This window comes from Protopterus annectens, chromosome 5.part0, assembly GCF_019279795.1.
Source record: "Protopterus annectens isolate FY-2018-M chromosome 5.part0, PAN1.0, whole genome shotgun sequence".
Taxonomy (NCBI): domain Eukaryota; kingdom Metazoa; phylum Chordata; order Ceratodontiformes; family Protopteridae; genus Protopterus; species Protopterus annectens.
In genome coordinates, this window is record NC_056735.1 from 1,329,516,623 (window position 1) to 1,329,533,892 (window position 17,270).

At 45.9% G+C, this 17,270-nt stretch overlaps 1 protein-coding gene across 1 annotated transcript in view; it reads left to right on the top strand.

Annotated features, from left to right (window-relative positions):
* NDUFC2 (NADH:ubiquinone oxidoreductase subunit C2) overlaps positions 1–2,086 on the top strand; it is a 123,886-nt gene extending 121,800 nt beyond the window's left edge. Inside the window, exon 3 of the mRNA XM_044071137.1 lies at positions 1,830–2,086. Within this exon, the coding sequence (XP_043927072.1) occupies positions 1,830–1,879 (50 nt within the window). The 3' untranslated portion in view covers positions 1,880–2,086. The remainder of the gene's footprint in view (positions 1–1,829) is intronic.
* The last annotated feature ends 15,184 nt before the right edge of the window (positions 2,087–17,270 follow it).

The following is a 17,270-nucleotide window of genomic DNA, read 5'->3' on the forward strand; positions in this document are numbered from 1 at the left end:
CATGTGAATTTACTAATATGGGCTGCTGGACTTGAGGTGGAGCCAGTCTGAGTGACCTGTAGTAACTAACATTGCAAGTGACTGGGAATTCCAGGTAAGAAATACAGTGCAGTGCACTTCGGAGGATTCCAAAGAAAATTAGCTTTTAGCTTGATGGTTTAAAGTAAGAGAGCAGAAAGGAAAATTTTATTTTGGGATTAGTAGTCGCCACTCAGCTGAATCATGCCATGCTGTCTGAAATGGGGTGATCAATTGTCACTAAAATACTAGTGCATTGTGCTAGTTGGATGAATTCCAGAGATTATAAGTTCATTCATCCATTACAGGCACTGGTAAAACTACCCCTTTAGTACGTAGTACAGTTTTAGGTTTGACAAACAAAGGGGAACTAGATTGTTGAAAACTCTGCGTAGGAGTTAGGGTACCAGCTATGACTTATACTTTTGATTGTGTATGAAAGTGCATAAAGAAAAGAATAGGTTATGGAAGTTATATACTACATTCTCTGTAGACAAATGGGAGAATGGAGTTTGAGGAATGATCAAAGAGGGGAAGCTATACCATCGGCTGAGGAAGGATCATAGAGGGGGGAGCTGTAACATATGCTGCTAAAAAGATAAACGTGTAAGACTTAAGGCCGTATTGTTTCACAGAGGTGATAATGCCCTGGAATGTATTGCCTGTGCAGTATAATATAGTGTATATCTGTTAGACATTATTGAGGTTCATAGCTTCTTGGACAGAGTGTGGGAAAGATGGAACAAGTGTGTGTGCCTAAGTAGCACTTGGGAAGAATTCATAGACATCCTTTCTATGCTTTTATGCAGATAGTCAGTGGCAGAAGATTAAACTGTGCACTCAAAGGTCATGATTTCTCATCTTGGCTGTAACACCTTGGCTTACTGGATAAAAATAAGAAGTCAATTGAAGAAAGCATTGCAGTCATTGATTAGTGTTAGTATTTCTGTGTCTTGCCATACACACATCTGTTTTTGAGTATTCACTGCAACTTCCAAGGTCTCTATAAAAAGATAGTTGTGGAGTAGTACGCAGATTAAAGTGGAGATGCCATGGGAGACTGAGGTAGAATAATTTTGGCTTCTAATGCCTGGTACTAGTTTGTGTATTTTTCAGTTTCTGCAACCTGCTATGTGCTAGTCAGTCACAAGGGAGTCTATGCCTTTTATGGCAACCAGTGGGAGTAATGCCAAGGAACAACCCTAAATGAGACACCAGTTGATTGCAGTTCACACATCTACAGATAGTTGGACGATTGACAGTTTTACCCTACTTCCTTGTCTTTGTGAGCTGGGAGGAAGGTGGAATGCCTGTCTCTGGGAAGCTTTTTAGCAGGCATTCCACCCAGAAGACACTCCAGGTGGAATGCCTGTCTGTGGGAAGCTTTTCAGCAGGCATTCCACCCAGAAGACACTCCAGGTGGGAATTGAGACCCAGCAGCTATGATGAGGCAGTAGTTCTAATTCTACCCACATTTTATACATTTCACTTATAATTGATTAAAAAAATGTTCATTCAGGCTGTGTTTCAGTTATACTCCTGAGTATTGCCACCATAGATTGATAAAACATTGCTCTGCATTTTATAAACCATAGCAAAGCTGTTAGCCTTTCCAATGTGTATTATTTTGTGACACTGTTCATTGCTGTGCTTCCCTAAATAATTTTTGACTAGATTGTTAACGCATGGTACCGCTGAAAGTACATATCTGTAAGAAATGTTAAATTTGATGTGTAAATTGAGTCTGTTTTAATTGTCAGCAGTCACAGTATTCTCTTGAGCAATTCTTTCTTTTCTTTGCTTCTTGATAGAAAAAAGGACATTTGCTGAAATACTGCAAGACTTTATTCCTGTCCGCTGAATGACTTTGTAAATCAAGCCGTATGGAGTGGAAAATGGCAGTTAGCAGTAATTCATTGAAGAAGTTAATATGAAAGTGAATGAACAGTAATATTGGAAAGTCTTTGAGGAGCTGTGTTCTAAATCTACCATTATCCATTTTGAGTTATTTTTCACAGGAATGCACGTGACTAAAATAGTCTTTGTTCAATAAATATATTGAAACAAGGCTAGTCTGGTGGTGTTACTGAAGCAATGATTAAGAGCATATGCATGAAAAGTCTTGTACTTGGTTGTGAAAACAGCTTGCCATCTATTAATGTCGAACATCATGTTACATGTCTGTTATGCTAACAAATAATGTTACACCTTGACTTTAGGCATTAATGTCACTTTATATCCAGTGCTGTGGTGCATGTTATAAGGTATATACAAATGTGACTTTCATAGGCACAGAGTAATTTGCTCATATTCATAATGCCACAAACATTAAGGTGACATTTATAAGATGGCAGTGTTTTTCCCTCCAGTCAAATGAGTCTCATTATCCCTTGCTTTACTGTTTCTGTTTTTTCAATCAAGAGGCGAGGATGCTTTTTTTATTGTGATCACAGCTGATGCAGGAGAGATTTAAAGGACAGCTGTTTTCAAAAACTGAAATAAAATGTATTTATTTAGGTGCTTTCATTTTGTTAACCAGGTAAGTAGACTCTCTGACCCTTTTTAGCTATGAATCCAGGTCACCATGGCAAGAAGTTAAATATACATTTAACATAAAGCGGTTATGATAAGCAAATGATACATCAAAGAAGCAGTGGTGAGCATACAGTGTAGCTTACTGAATATATGTAGCACAGTAAATGAACAGTTGTATGTGCAAGGAAGTAAGAAAAAGCTGTTTGCCATTAATGTGTTCAGATATTTGCATTATTTACCATATCGTGTCAATATTCTGTACATAGTTTGTTGCAGTAATTGCTAGGTTTATCATTTGGAAATGAAGTACCAAATATTTTAATATTCTCAGTACAGCGTCTAGAAGAATCAAGGCTTGACATTTTGGATAGTTTTGCAAACAAAGCCAGTCTCTACTTCACTTATGATCTGGTCTGATGTTCTGGTCTGATGTTCTTCGTGTTTCACTGTTGCAGTCATCACCTGTGGGTTATCCCTGCTGTGGTAGCCCTCAGGTGGCCCGAATACCAAAGTCAATGTTTTTCTGGGTCTGCTGCTGTCGGTTGCGGTCTTTCTTGCTGTGTAGCCCGTAGCAGAAGCAGTCTGCAAGTGTGCCGGTCGGTCGCTACCAGAGTTAGAATTACAGTTGAAAACGTCTAAAGCTAAGTACCCCATTGGGCATCCTTTTTTTCTTGCACTAACCGTTTGTCCGAAAAAGTTAACAATTGTTTCGCCTGTGGAAAGCGGATCCCGCACTGAGACTTCATTCATACTGTGTCACTTGTTTAGGCCCAGACCACAACATCCCCCATTCCCAGTTCTGTGCCCTCTTTAACGCAAGAACCATTCATCGGAGAGCTTTTATTGTAGACAGGTATTTTTGTCATCCATCTTCGCATTCCGAAATGGTGTCAGTCAGCCAACAATCCGTAGACATTCTGAAAAAATGTAGAGAGAAAGATAGAGATAAAGATAGAGACAGATCACACAAGGCTAAACCTTCAGATGACTCTACCGCTAAGCAGGTAGTCAGTTCTCCGGAATTCAGGGAGGTGCTTTCGCAGCCCCTGATGCCTGATACAATATCTATGCAGTTCTCTACCAAGACCCTTTCAGAGTCCGGTATGCTGCGGAAATCTTCTTCATCTTCCGAGCCTTTGGTTGTTTCTGCCTCTGTTGGGTCCGGAGCCGCTGCGCAGGCAACTGTTTCCAAAGAAGCATTCCACACTACCAATTCTGGACAAAAACCGACATCCTCTCATCAGACTACCATTTCTCTCAGACCGTTGGATACTATTAGGCCTATAAACCAGGCCACTGCTAGAAAATCTACCTCTAGCCACCATCTTACTCCTGCTCCACAACCCCAACCCCAGGCTCAAATGCTTAAGATGGTGGAGGATCTTGTCTGCCTTATCAGGGCTAGTCAGGCCACATCTTCTAAAAGGAAAATACACCCTTCTCCTGAAATAATGACAGAGCAAGATTTTGAGGAATCTGATTATTCAGATTTTGAAGAGGAACAACAACCTCTGACTACTTATGAAGATTCAGATGCAGAGGAATCCATTCCTTCTGCCTCCCCACCAGAAGACCTTTCCTTTGGGGAAACCCTTCACACCCTTAGGGAACATTTCCACTGAGAATCTCAGGACTTCCCTCATTCTATGAAAAGACTTGGAGAGTTTCTAGATCTGCCCCAGCACAGACCCTTGGCTATCCCCCTTTATCTTAAAAGTGGTGGATGATGTTTTCCATGAATCCAGCTTAGCCACTGATGCCTTCTCAGCTGCTCCCAGTAAACCTGACTGGTATTACAGAGTACCGGATTCTCACAAATACCTGTACAGAAATCCTGCTGCAGACCCGGAGGTCATTACACAGGGACCTAAAGGAGCTAAGGCTAGTTGCAAAGAATCCTATTCCTTCTGACAAGGACAAGGCTCTGGACAGATGGGGTAGAAAAGTATACACCTCTGCAACCTTAGCTAGCAGAGCACTCAACTGTCAGTTCCATGTGTTAAAATATCAACAACACACTTGTAGAAATCTTTTGCTTTAAAAGTTCCCTTTCCTGACTGTGCTAAGTCAGAAGAGTTAGCAGAGTTTACTGCACTCTTGTCAAGTGGCCAAACACTCATTGCATTGTAGATATGATGCCCTAGAGGCCTCAAGCAGGACAGCAGTGTCAGGATCTGTCATTAGGAGACATGCTTGGTTGAAAGAACGATCTCTCCCTGATCATGTCAAGTCTCAATTAATTGATGCACCCTTGGATACGGACCACTTGTTTGGATTAAAAGCAGAAGAGGTGCTTAAAAAGATGGAAGACAAAGCAAAATCTATGAAACGGTGAAAGATTTCTTTCAGGGTCAACCTCCTAGGTTTAGCAGGAATTTTCCCTCTAAGCACTGGTCCTTTCCTGCACCTAGCAGACAGGGGCAAGGTAAGCCCCGCAGAGACAGACCACCCAGGCCCCTATCCCAGGAAAAGCAGAGAATCAAACAGTGGACCACTTCTGCCCCAAAGGCAGGGAAGTCTAAACCATCCTTCTATGGCAAAAACTCCCAATGACTCCCTCTAACTGCTTTTCACTCATCAAAGGCTAGGCTGAGGCTCTCTCTCTGCAAAGAAAATTGGCTTTCTGTAACAAAAGACCAATGGGTCTTAAAGAGCCTTTTTCAGGGATACAAATTCTCTTTCAACGAACTCCCAAATCTAAAAGGTTACCCAGACTTTCCTCCAAATCGGCAAGCAAAGGCATTGAAACAAGTCCAAACTCTCATATCCCAGGGGGCAGTAGAACCTGTTCCCGCAGATCAATCAGACAAAGACTTTTATTCCAGACTATTCCTTGTTCCCAGAAAAGTGGGTACTTGGCCTCCCCATCCTGGATCTATCCATTCTGAATACCTCCCTGGTGGTCCCCAAATTCAAAATACTAATTTTGCAGTAGCTGCTCCCTATGCTGACAAAAATGCCTGGATGTTCATCGTGTTACCCTGCTGCAGTCATCACACTTGGGTTATCCTGTCGTCAGGCGGTCCCACAGTTGGCCGGAATTCCAAAGCCTTGGTCCGGCGTCGGTTGCTGTCGCCTCCTCCCTGATGTCAGAGCGCCAGGGGTATATATAGTGCAACCGACGCCATTTTCTTCAGTCTTTCTTGCCGCGCGGTGCCCGAAGCAGTTCACAAGTGCCAGTCGGCAGACTTGAGATTTTCGAATTCGAATTTCAGACTGAAGTCTTCTATAAAGCTAAGTACCCCGTTGGGGAAACTTTTCTTGCCTCAGACCGATGTCAGAAAAAGTTAACAATTGTATTTCTTGTGGGAAGCAAATACCTCATAAGGATTTTCATTCTTTTTGCATACCTTGCCTAGGCCCAGACCACGACGTCCCTTGTTGGTTTTGTACTAGGTTTAATCAGCGTACTATTAAGATGCTTTGATTTCGCACGACACTACAGTAGGAAATTTAACTACACCATGCCGTCGGAGCAACCGACTACCGGCGTGCACAAAAAACGCAGGGATAAGGACAGACAGCCTAGGCCTAAGCCAGACTCAGAGGCCTCAGCTGATCCGGTCTCCGGTCCTCAGTGAGGCTCCGACGCAGCCCCTGACTACCACAGATCTGGAACCCGAGACCGCTACAGAAATTTTGGCAGAAGGCACCAGGCCGACTCAGCCATTTAGTTCAGGCCCTTCCGACGACATTGCTTCAAAAGACGGTGCTACAGAAACGTCATCTGTTTCTGAAGGCGTTTTCAGACAGACTCCTCTCACCATTAAAACGTTTTCTAAGTCAAAGACTCCGACTAAATCTAAAAGGACTGCACTTCAGTCTCCTGTTCAGGGCCCTATGCCTAAGAAACAGATGCTCAAAATGGCTGAAGATTTGATTTCTCTAATCGGGGGTTCCCAGCCCCCTCCTGACAAAAGGCCTAGACAAGAGGAAGATAATGCATCCTCTGAACAACTGTCCATTTCTTCAGACTCCTCTGAGGACCAAGATTATTCCTTCTCTCCTTATGAAGATTCTGATGCTGAGGATTCTATTCCCTCAGCTTCTCCTCCTGAAGACTACTCCTTTGGGGAGACTTTACACACTGAGGGAACATTTTCACTGGGAAGGTCAGGACTACTCTGACTCGAAGAAAAGGCTCAGAGTGTTTCTTTTACTCCCCCAACACAGACCACTTGCCATCCCACCAGTTTTGGACATTGTGGATGATGATTATTTAGAATCCAGTTTGAACCCAGACTCTCTACCTCCTGCTCCGGCTAAGCCCGACATACTATAGAGTACCTGATTCCCACAAATTTCTTTACCAAAGCCCTGCAGCTGACCCAGAGACTATCTCCCAGGGTCCCAAGGGGGCTAAGGCTTCTATGGCTAAAAACCCAGTACTTTCTGAGAGGGATTCCAGAGCACTAGACAGGTGGGGGAAAAAGGTTTACACCTCAGCCACACTAGCTATGAGGGCACTGAATTGCAATTTCACATGCTTAATATCAGCAATTCCTAATCTCTCAGTTAAAGCAAAGAATAACCACTCTCCCTCAACGATCTGAATTGAAAGAAGTACAGGATCTGTTGCACGCTACTGAGCAGGTGGGAAAGCATACCTTACAATGTGGGTTTGATTCTTTGGAGGCCTCCTGCAGAGCAGCTGTCACTGGGTCTTGTTATACGTAGGCATGCTTGGTTAAAGGAACAAACTCTGCCTGATCATGTTAAAGCAAAATTACTAGATGCTGCCTTACAGCAGGATGTGCTTTTTGGAGTTAAAGCAGAAGTTGTTTTAAGGAAAATGGAGGATAAGGCAAAATCTATGCAGACAGTCGAGGATTTCCTACAGGTACAACCCCCTCGCTTCAGCAGAAACTGGCCAACAAAAAATTGGTCCTTTCCAGCTATGGACAGACCACAGAGGGGTAAATACGGACGCCCAAGGGGCAGAGGACAACCACAACCCCAGTATAAGCCTCGTCAATAGGGCACTACAACACAGAAGGGAGGAGAAGACAGGTCTCAATCCACCAGAAGGCAAACTCAATGACTTGCACCTCATCTGGCCAAGCAATACTCTTTTGGCAGCCCCCTTGGGGGGGAAACTCGCACTTTTTGCAGACAACTGGCACAGTGTCACACAGGACAAATGGGTCCTAGACATAATTTCACGAGGATACAGATTCCGCTTTCACACCTTGCCAATGAAAAGTGGAATGCCAAACCTGCCACACAATCAATGGACAGAGGCACAAAAACAAATTACAGCTCTCATGGACCATGAGAGCCATTCAACTGGTACCTACTCAAGAGCAAGGCCAAGGATTTTATTCAAGACTCTTTCTAGTGCCCAGAAAGGACAATGCCTGGAGACCCATTCTGGACCTTTCAATTCTAAACACTTGCTTACAAGTACCCAAATTCAAGATGCTAACTCTACAGCAGCTACTTCCCATGTTGGGCAAGGAAGCATGGCTAGTAGCATTGGACCTCAAGGAGGCATACCTGCATGTCCTAAACAGACAAGTTGCAGAAGATACCTCCATTTCATTGCAGGTTCAACCCATTACCAATTCTCTGCACTGCCCTTTTCCCTTATCTACTGCGCCCAGAGTCTTCACAAAATGCCTGGCACCAGTAATTGCATACTGCAGACAAAGAGGAATTCAAATATATCCATACCTGGACAACTGCCTCATCCAAGCAGAAAGCAAAGACATCCTCCTACATCATCTGGCCTTTGCAAAGCATCTACTAAACTGCCTGGGGTACACAGTAAACGAAAAGAAGTCAAAACTAGTACCCTCACAAAAAATGACATTCCTGGGTGCCAGCTTGGATACAACGGCCCAGAAGGCTTATCTTACACCAGACAAGCAACTACAACTGACTCAGTATTTCAGGACAATGGCAACAAAGACCCAATTAACTGCAAGAAAATTTCTGCAGGCTTTGGGCTTCATGGCACCTTGCATACTAATACCATTTGCAAAACTGCATATGAGGAAATTACAGTGGTACCTAAAAAGCGTATGGTCTCAACACAGCCACAGCTTGGACACAATGATATTTCTCATCCCCTGCCTACAGCAGGAATTTCTGTGGTGGTCACAGGCATGTCACCTCAACAAGGGTCAGCCTTTCACCTTGCCCCCAGCCAGGCAAACTATCACAACAGATGCTTCAGATTATGCCTGGGGGGCACACATGGCAGGACAATGCATTCAAGGCCTATGGACTGCAGATCAAAGAAATCTGCACATAAATCAAAAAGAGATGCTAGCTGTACAGAAAGCTGACAGCCTTCAAGGATCTGTTACATACAGGACAACTTGCAATAAAGACTGACAACACCACAGTAATGTGGTACATAAACAAGGGGGGTACGCATTCCTACCCTCTATGCAGGCAAGCAATGATCTTATGGAACACAGCTCTGGCTTACCAAGTTCAGTTGCAAGCTCAGTTCCTGCCAGGACAGAAGAACACATTGGCAGACTACCTCAGCAGAAACATCAAGGATCCCCACGAGTGGAAACTAGATCCATAAATATTTGCAATGATAACTCAAAAATGGGGCCTTCCAGACGTGGACCTGTTTGCCAGTCCTCAAAACTATCAACTAACAAAATTTTGTACAAGGACATTTCACCATCAAGCTTGGAAAGTGGACGCACTCTCTTTCTGTTGGAAAAACCTGACAGTATATGCCTTCCCTCTGTTGCCTCTCCTCACAAAGGTTCTTCTGAAAGTCAAAAAGGAGAGACCACGACTGATTCTCATAGCCCCAGACTGGCCACGCCAGCACTGGTACCCACTATTGAGAAATATGGCTCACAGCCTACCATGGATATTGCCTCAAATCCCCCATTTGCTCACACAACAAAACAATCAGATTCTTCACAGCCAGCTCAAAACTTTAAATCTGGCTGCATGGCAAATCAACTAAACATACAACCAGCTCCTCTTGCCCAAGCAGTTCTGGAAGCCAGGAGGCCTAGCACCAGGAAGGCTTACTCGGACAAATGGAAAAGGTTTTGTGCCTGGAACCAAGCTAAAGACCAAGACACAATTCAGCCTCACATTCTACAGTATTTAACTGAGATGTTGCACAAAGGACTTTTTTTCTCCTCCATTAAAATCCATGCTTCAGCTATTTCAGCTCACTACAACACGGATCCACCTTTATTTTCACATCCTCTTCTAAGGCAGTTCCTCAGAGGGGCAAAAAACATTAGACCACCCAGGAGAGCTCCTACACCTACATGGGACCTCAACTTTGTCCTGGAAAAACTAACACTGCCTCCTTTTGAACCAGCTTTCTCTGCAGATCTTCAGTTCCTATCATGGAAAACTGCCCTGCTCCTAGCAATAACTTCAGCTAGAAGAGACTCAGAGCTACAGGCACTAATGGCAGTGGAACCTTTCCTCATTTTTCATCAAGACAGAGTTTCTCTACGAACTAATCCTACCTTTATGCCTAAGGTGGTTTCCAGTGTGGCTTTAAATCAAACCATCCACTTATCCACCTTCTTCCCAAATCCACAGAACAAAGGTGAGAGACTCCTGCATTCCTTGGACATTCACAGGCAACTTCGTTACTACTTGGACAAAACTAAGGCTTTCAGAAAATCGGACCAGCTCTTTGTATCCTATGCTACAGCTACTCAAGGGAAGGCTATATCAAAGCAAACTATTTCTAAATGGATAGGTCATTGCATACGTTTCTGCTATACTCCTCATGGGAAACCAGTTCCTGCTACCATTAGTTCCCACTCTACCAGGGCAATGGCTACCTCTACAGCCTTTCTAAGGGGGGTTCCAACCAAGGAGATTTTAGAAGCTGCAACTTGAGTTCGGTACACACCTTTACCAAACACTATCACTTACCTCTTTACTCTAAGACCAGGGCGGGCTTCGCCACTGCAGTTCTGCAGGGCCTTATAGCCTTCACTAACCCTCTGATACCTCCCCCCTTCCTTAGCTTTGGGATTCAACCCAAGTTTGATGACTGCAGCAGGGTAACACGATGAACATAGTACAGTTTTGTACCTACCATAAATTTAGATGTTCGAGTGTTCACCCTGCTGCAGTCCAGGTTACCCTCCCTCCGTCCCTTCTGATCTACTGGCTAAATCTCTTCAATACCTTACTGATGTATTGCTGATAACTGAAGGATGTTAAGTTGTCAATCTCGCCTTCATTCTTGCTTGATGGGTTCGGAGCCGATCCCTCGGCTCCGACTCGGCACTTGCTAAGCTCGAGAGTCACTTTTACCAGCTCGAGGCAGCCCCATATCCCATGATGCAAGGCGGTAAGTACCCAGATCTCGTTGCCGCCGCTTATGAGGTCCTCCTTTACCAGCTCCTGGTAAGTGATTCTCTTTGGATATTTAAGCCCCTTTTCTTAAAAACCCTTAATTATTGGTTATTAGTTAATTTTTTACCTTTTGTGACAGAAAATCCCTGTCTTTTCTAATTTATTTTAGTCAAATTTACCCATCCCATCCCCCCCCCTGTTAGGGTGTGTGTGTTGTTTATAGAAATACCTTTTGGTATTTTATTTAAGTTAATTTTGACTGGTGTGTGTGTGTTTGTGTAAAGCACCATGTCAAAGGAGAGGGTCTCAGGTTTTAAGAAGTGTGACTCGTGCTGTCAGAAGATGTCTCTGACAGACGGTCACACTTCTTGCCTGTATTGCCTGGGCCCTCTTCACCTGCAGGACTCCTGTGCTATTTGTCATATTTGTCATTCCTTCAGCCAGAGAGTCCTGCAGGAAAGACGTAATAAACTGATCCTTAGGGGCCTTCTTAAGCCGGAGGGCTCTCCGGCTAAGTCGGCTCCATCCAAATCAGTTAAATCTTCCAAGGCCCAGGCTTCTGTGTCTAAGCCTGCGGCCTCGGCCCGACTTCATCGAGTCGAGATCGCTCGGCTGGAGCCGATTCTGGCTTAACAAAGCCTTCGGCACCGATGGCTATCGGTGCCGAATCTGTATTGACCACTTCGATGTCGGCTCCGATCGGTTCCGACACCCATGTGGCTCAGGCATCGGTGTCGGCTCCGATCGGCTCCGACACCGTTACTTTGGTGGCTGTATCGGCTCCGCTGGAGCCGATACATCGAGCTTCCTGTCGGCTCCGAGGTCGGCTCGACAGGATCTATAGTATCGGCTCCCCTGGCTCATTCCCGGGAGGGGTCGAGGTCTCCTTCCTTGGAGCCGATACTTTCGCCCGCTTCACCTCTTCTATCGAACGGAGCCATCGGAGCCGATCTTCAAGGTCATCCAGGTTGTCAGATCATGACCTAGAGAGTGGTCAGTAGATTACTTAAGTCACAGGTACTGGCCCAAATGTTACATAGTCCGTCTCAACAGACGACTGTTGGTCCACACCCCGTTACAGTTCCTCCTTCAACTCTACCCCAGAGCTTGGAGTTGGAGTCTTCGGAATGGTTACTGCTACGGCTGGAGGACGGATACCCCTTCTGTTCCTTCAGCCTCTACTCTTATCTCCTCTTCAAGACCTTCCTTAGAGGGATTCGTGGTCGGGCTTCCATGGTCTCCGAGGGGTGAGTGGCATCGGACCCTTGTCCGAGCCCGCTCTTCCCTTGGAGCCTCGGCCTTGGTGAGCTCGGCTCCGACATCTGCCTCAGAGACTTCCCTTCGGTGGTCCCTGGAGTTCCTAGCTCTTGGAGCGGGTTCTCTCGGACCTGCCTGGGAGGGGAGCATTCGAGGTGATGAAGAGTGTACTGGCCACTGGTATCAGTCAGCAGTCTGTTCCCGTAGCTCCTCCCTCTATAGTACCTGTTGACATCTCTGCCACTTCTCTTGCTACAGGACCCAGAGATCCTCCGCCTCAGGTTTCCCCATTGGGAATTTCCCCTCTTCCGAGGATTCTCCTGATGTTTCGGGAGATCCTCCTAGGAAGAGGACTTGTAAGAGGAAGCATGTAGACTCCCCGAGTCTGTCACTGGATACTGACTTTGATGAGTCAGAGGGATCCCCTAGATCCCCTCTGAGGATGTCTCCTTCTCAGACATCCTAGAACTTCTGAAACAGAGGGAAACTGGCCCACCAACAATCCCTCTGAGGATGAGTCAGTATACCTAGAGGCGTTTGGATCTCGGCCCTCCACCTCCTGGGTGTCTCCGCCTTCGACCCCTTATGCAGGTTATTGCACGAAGGCGTGGGCAGCTCCTGACTCTGTAGAGCCAGTCCCTAGGAGGCCTTCAAAATTTATCACTGCCCGTGTGACAAACAATTCCTTACTAAGGGTGTCCCGCTGATGCCATGGTGGTGGCTGCGGCCACCAAAAGGAACTTGCAGATCCTTCCGTGCCCGTCCATCCTCCTAATAAGGACTCTAGGACCATGGATAGGTACGGTAAGCGGATGTTTTCCTCAGCGACCTTTGCTATGCTCGCTGAATTACCTATGTCACTTCACCAGACTCCAGAGGGATATCCTGAAGGAGCTGGGAGAAGTAGTTCAGGATCCTACAGCTGCAGGGGCTCAAGCAAAAATTGCTTTGCAGCTAGGAACCCTCAATTCCATTGCAAACTCCTCCATGCGGCTAATATCTTATGCTGCGGATGGAGTCAGTAGAGCCGCAGGTACAGGTGTGGCTCTTAGACGCCAAGCCTGGATGCGGCTATGTGATTTTATGGATCCCTTTAAGGCGTCCTTCACAAATTCTCCCTTTGATGGGTCAGCTTTGTTTGGCCCTCAGGTGAAGGAAACCTTGACCAGGTGCGAGCAGGACGGCAAGACTCTTTCTGCTGTTGGAGTCCGTTTTTCCACCCCTTCTAGACCTTATCCCAAAGGACAGAAGGGCGGGAAGATGTGGTTCCAGAATCCCAAGGAGTCACGCCGGATTCACGTGGTCAGTTTACCCCTAGAGGCAGAGGGGTAACAACAACAGACGCTCTAGAGGCAGAGGGGTCCGAAGAACCAGGGAAACAGGGAGCCTCTCTCTGACAAGCCCTTTCAGCATCCCTGAGGTGTTGCCCGGCTGTCCCTCCTTGGAGGCAGTCGGGGAAGATTATCACTGTACCCAGAAGCCTGGCATTCCCTCACTCAAGACAGATGGGTACAGTCGATCATATCCAAGGGTTACATAATTCCTTTCGAGGAAAGTCCCTTCCCTCAAGTTCCCTTCCAGATGTACCACCGGTCTAAGGGAGATTGCAGAGTCAGAAATCTCAAAACTACTGCAAAAGAGCCATTCAGACAGTTACAATAGACCATTCAGAGCCGGAATCTACTCAAGGTTCTTTTGGTCCCCAAAAGACGGGAGACTGGAGACCAATATTGGATCTCAGCAGACTCAACAAGTCTGTCAGGAAGACAAGATTCGAATGGTCACTCTTCAGTCAATTCTGCCCTTCTTACAGAAGGACAACTGGATGTGCTCAATAGATCTTCAGGATCGTACTATCACATCAAAATTCACAGACGCTCCAGGAGATTTCTCCGCTTTGCTGGGGTCCAGTCATTTCCAGTTCAGAGCCCTGCCCTTTGGTCTCACTACAGCCCCAGAGTGTTCACCAAATGCATGGCAGTGGTCACGGCTCACCTGAGACGCCAAGGATTCCAGGTGTTTCCAGATCTCGACGACTGGCTCCTGTCAGCCACCACCAGGCATCAGCTTATACAAGCCAGGGATTACACAATAGACCTTTGTTCTCATTTGGGCATCTCAATCAACTTCAAAAGTCATCCTTATCGCCCTGCCAGTCTATTACCTTCATAGGCAAACTTAAACACTGTTCGGATGTCAGCTACCCTTACAGAACAAAGAGTTTCAGACATTCAGACTCATGTCAGGATCATTCTGGCCAGCAAGAAAATACAGGCCAGAATGGTTCTAAAGGTATTAGGTCTCATGGCTGCGGCCATTACTCTTCTTCCCTGGCTCGATTCTACATGCGCCTTCTTCAGTGGATGCTGTTCACACAGTGGTCATACCAGCAACTTCCAATGCGTCACCAGATTCTGGTGACACAGACATGCAAAGAGCATCTTGCTTGGTGGATCACATCGTCTCAGGTTCACCAAGGCAGGTACTTTGTACCCCCATCCCCGATAGCCACTGTCACCACGGATGCCTCCCTGATCGGGTGGGGGGGTCATTATCAGGGCAGGATGGTTCATGGGACATGGCAGCCGTTCGAGTACCATCTGCACATAAATGTCCTGGAGATGAGAGCAGTGCTTTTAACGTTGCAAGCCCTCAACGACTTTCTTCCCGTAGGGACAATTGCAGTCCACACAGACAACATGTCTGTAGTTTGGTATATCAACAAACAGGGCGGAACCAAGTCCTACCCCTTGTGTCGAGAAGCGCTCAGACTATGGCAATGGGCGATCTCCTCTCATCGGTTTCTGGTAGCAACGCATATCCCTGGGAAAACCAACATTATAGCGGACAGATTGAGCAGAGCTATCCTCATGCCTCACGAGTGGTCTCTCAAGCAATCTATAGCGGAAGAGATTTTTCTGGAATGGGGTCGTCCATGTTGCGATCTTTTGCTACTCCCCAAAACAGCAAATGTCCAGACTTGTTCAGCCTCTTCCCTCTATCAGGCCATCCCCCCAGAGACGCTCTGACCCAGGATTGGCCCCAGGGACTTCTTTAGGCCTTCCCTCCATTTCCTCTGATCCCTCAGGTGGTCCAGAAAGCTACGGATATGGGAGCCAAATTGATTCTCATTGCCCCTTACTGGCCTCGACAAGTTTGGTTCCCGTTCCTCCATCATCACCTTTTGGTGCAGCCGTGGCATCTGGACCCAGTGCCAGATCTTCTGCTTCACCAATCGGGTCAGCTGCACCGGTCAATCCCTTCTCTCAACCTCACAGCATGGTTGCTCCACTTCCTTCCTTAGCCAGGCTTCCTTTGATCTCTAACCCAGTTAGAGACATCATAGTAGTTTGCTAAAATCCTCTACCAGGAGGATTTACACAAGCAAATGGAACGTTTCTCTTATTGGGCTAAGGCCCAAAATATTGATCCTTTTACTGCCCCTGTTCAGGCAGTCCTGGACTTCTTAGCAGAGATTTTTCATGCAGGCTCCTCTTCTTCCACAGTCAGAGTTCAATTGGCTGCTATTTCCAATTTTCATGTCGGGATAGCAGATCATAATATTATGTCCCATAGGCTCTGCAGGGCCTTCTTGAAAGGAATTTTCCTACTAAAACCTCCAATCAGGAATCCTCCTCCTCAGTGGGATCTAAATTTAGTGCTGACATCCTTGATTCTTCCCCTTCGAGCCAGCTGTTTCTTGTTCCCTGAAATATCTTTCTTGGAAAACTTTATTCCTAGTGGCTATTACATCTGCCAGGAGGGTGTCTGAACTTCATGCTCTTTCGGTTCGACCCCCCTATTTGGTTTTTCACAAAGACAGAGTATCTTTGAGAACTAATCCAACCTTTTTACCTAAGGTCGCTTCAAAGAACAATCTGAATCAATCCGTTGATCTCCCTGTATTTTTCCTAACTATTCAGATAGAGCTGAACAAAAGCTACATTATCTTGATGTCCACCGTCAACTTAGATATTATTTGGACAGAACAAAAAATTTAGAAAATCTGATCAACTTTTTGTTTCCTATCACGGATAATAAAAAGGCCTTCCTGTTTCTAAAGTGACCTTGTCCAGATGGCTTTCTTCGGTCATCTCTGAAATTTATACTCAGGGGAAAACAGCTGTGCTCAAAACCTAAAGCACATTCAACTAGGAGCTTAGCTACTTCTACAGCTTTTCAAGCTAGACTTCCTTTGGACACTATTTGTGCAGCGGCCACTTGGGCTACTCCTCACACTTTTGTTTCCCATTACAAATTGGACTTGGCCTCCAGGGACAGAGCCAGTTTTGGCTCTACAGTCCTCAAGAGTTTGTTCCATTGAGCCACCCAGGATAGAGGTGCTAGGGACGCGGTCCCATCAAGCAAGAATGAAGGCGAGATTGACAACTTAACATTAAGAAGTTATGTACCTACCATAACGTTCCATGTTAGTTGTCTTCTCGCCTTCTTTCTTGCGACCCTCCCTCCTTCCCCCTGGCCTGGACAGACCTTGTATAAGAAACTGTTATGCTAAAGACCATTCAGACCTGGTCCTTTTTCCATCTGTAAGTTTTCTTTCTTCCTTTGGGAAGTATTTTATGCTTGGTGCTATTGCCCTTTGTCAGCAAACGAGATCTGGGTACTTACCGCCTTGCATCATGGGATATGGGGCTGCCTCGAGCTGGTAAAAGTGACTCTCGAGCTTAGCAAGTGCCGAGTCGGAGCCGAGGGATCGGCTCCGAACCCATCAAGCAAGAAAGAAGGCGAGAGAAGACAACTAACATGGAACGTTATGGTAGGTACATAACTTCTTATTTTTTGTGTTTGGGCAGAGGTTTCTCCATTTGGTACTAATTTCTGATCACCTTTTTGGGGGCACCTGACATCTGGGGCAAGAAAAACTGAAGAAAATGGCGTATGTTGCACTATATATACCCCTGGCGCACTGACGTCAGGGAGGAGGCGACAGCAACCGACGCTGGACCAAGGCTTTGGAATTCCGGCCGACTGCGGGACCGCCTGACGACAGGATAACCCAAGTGTGATGACTGCAGCAGGGTGAACACTCTAACATCTACATTTATGGTAGGTACAAAACTGTACTTTAGTGACCCTAGACCTAAAGGATGCCTGCCTCCACATCCCTGTAAGGGAATCTTGCAGGAAAT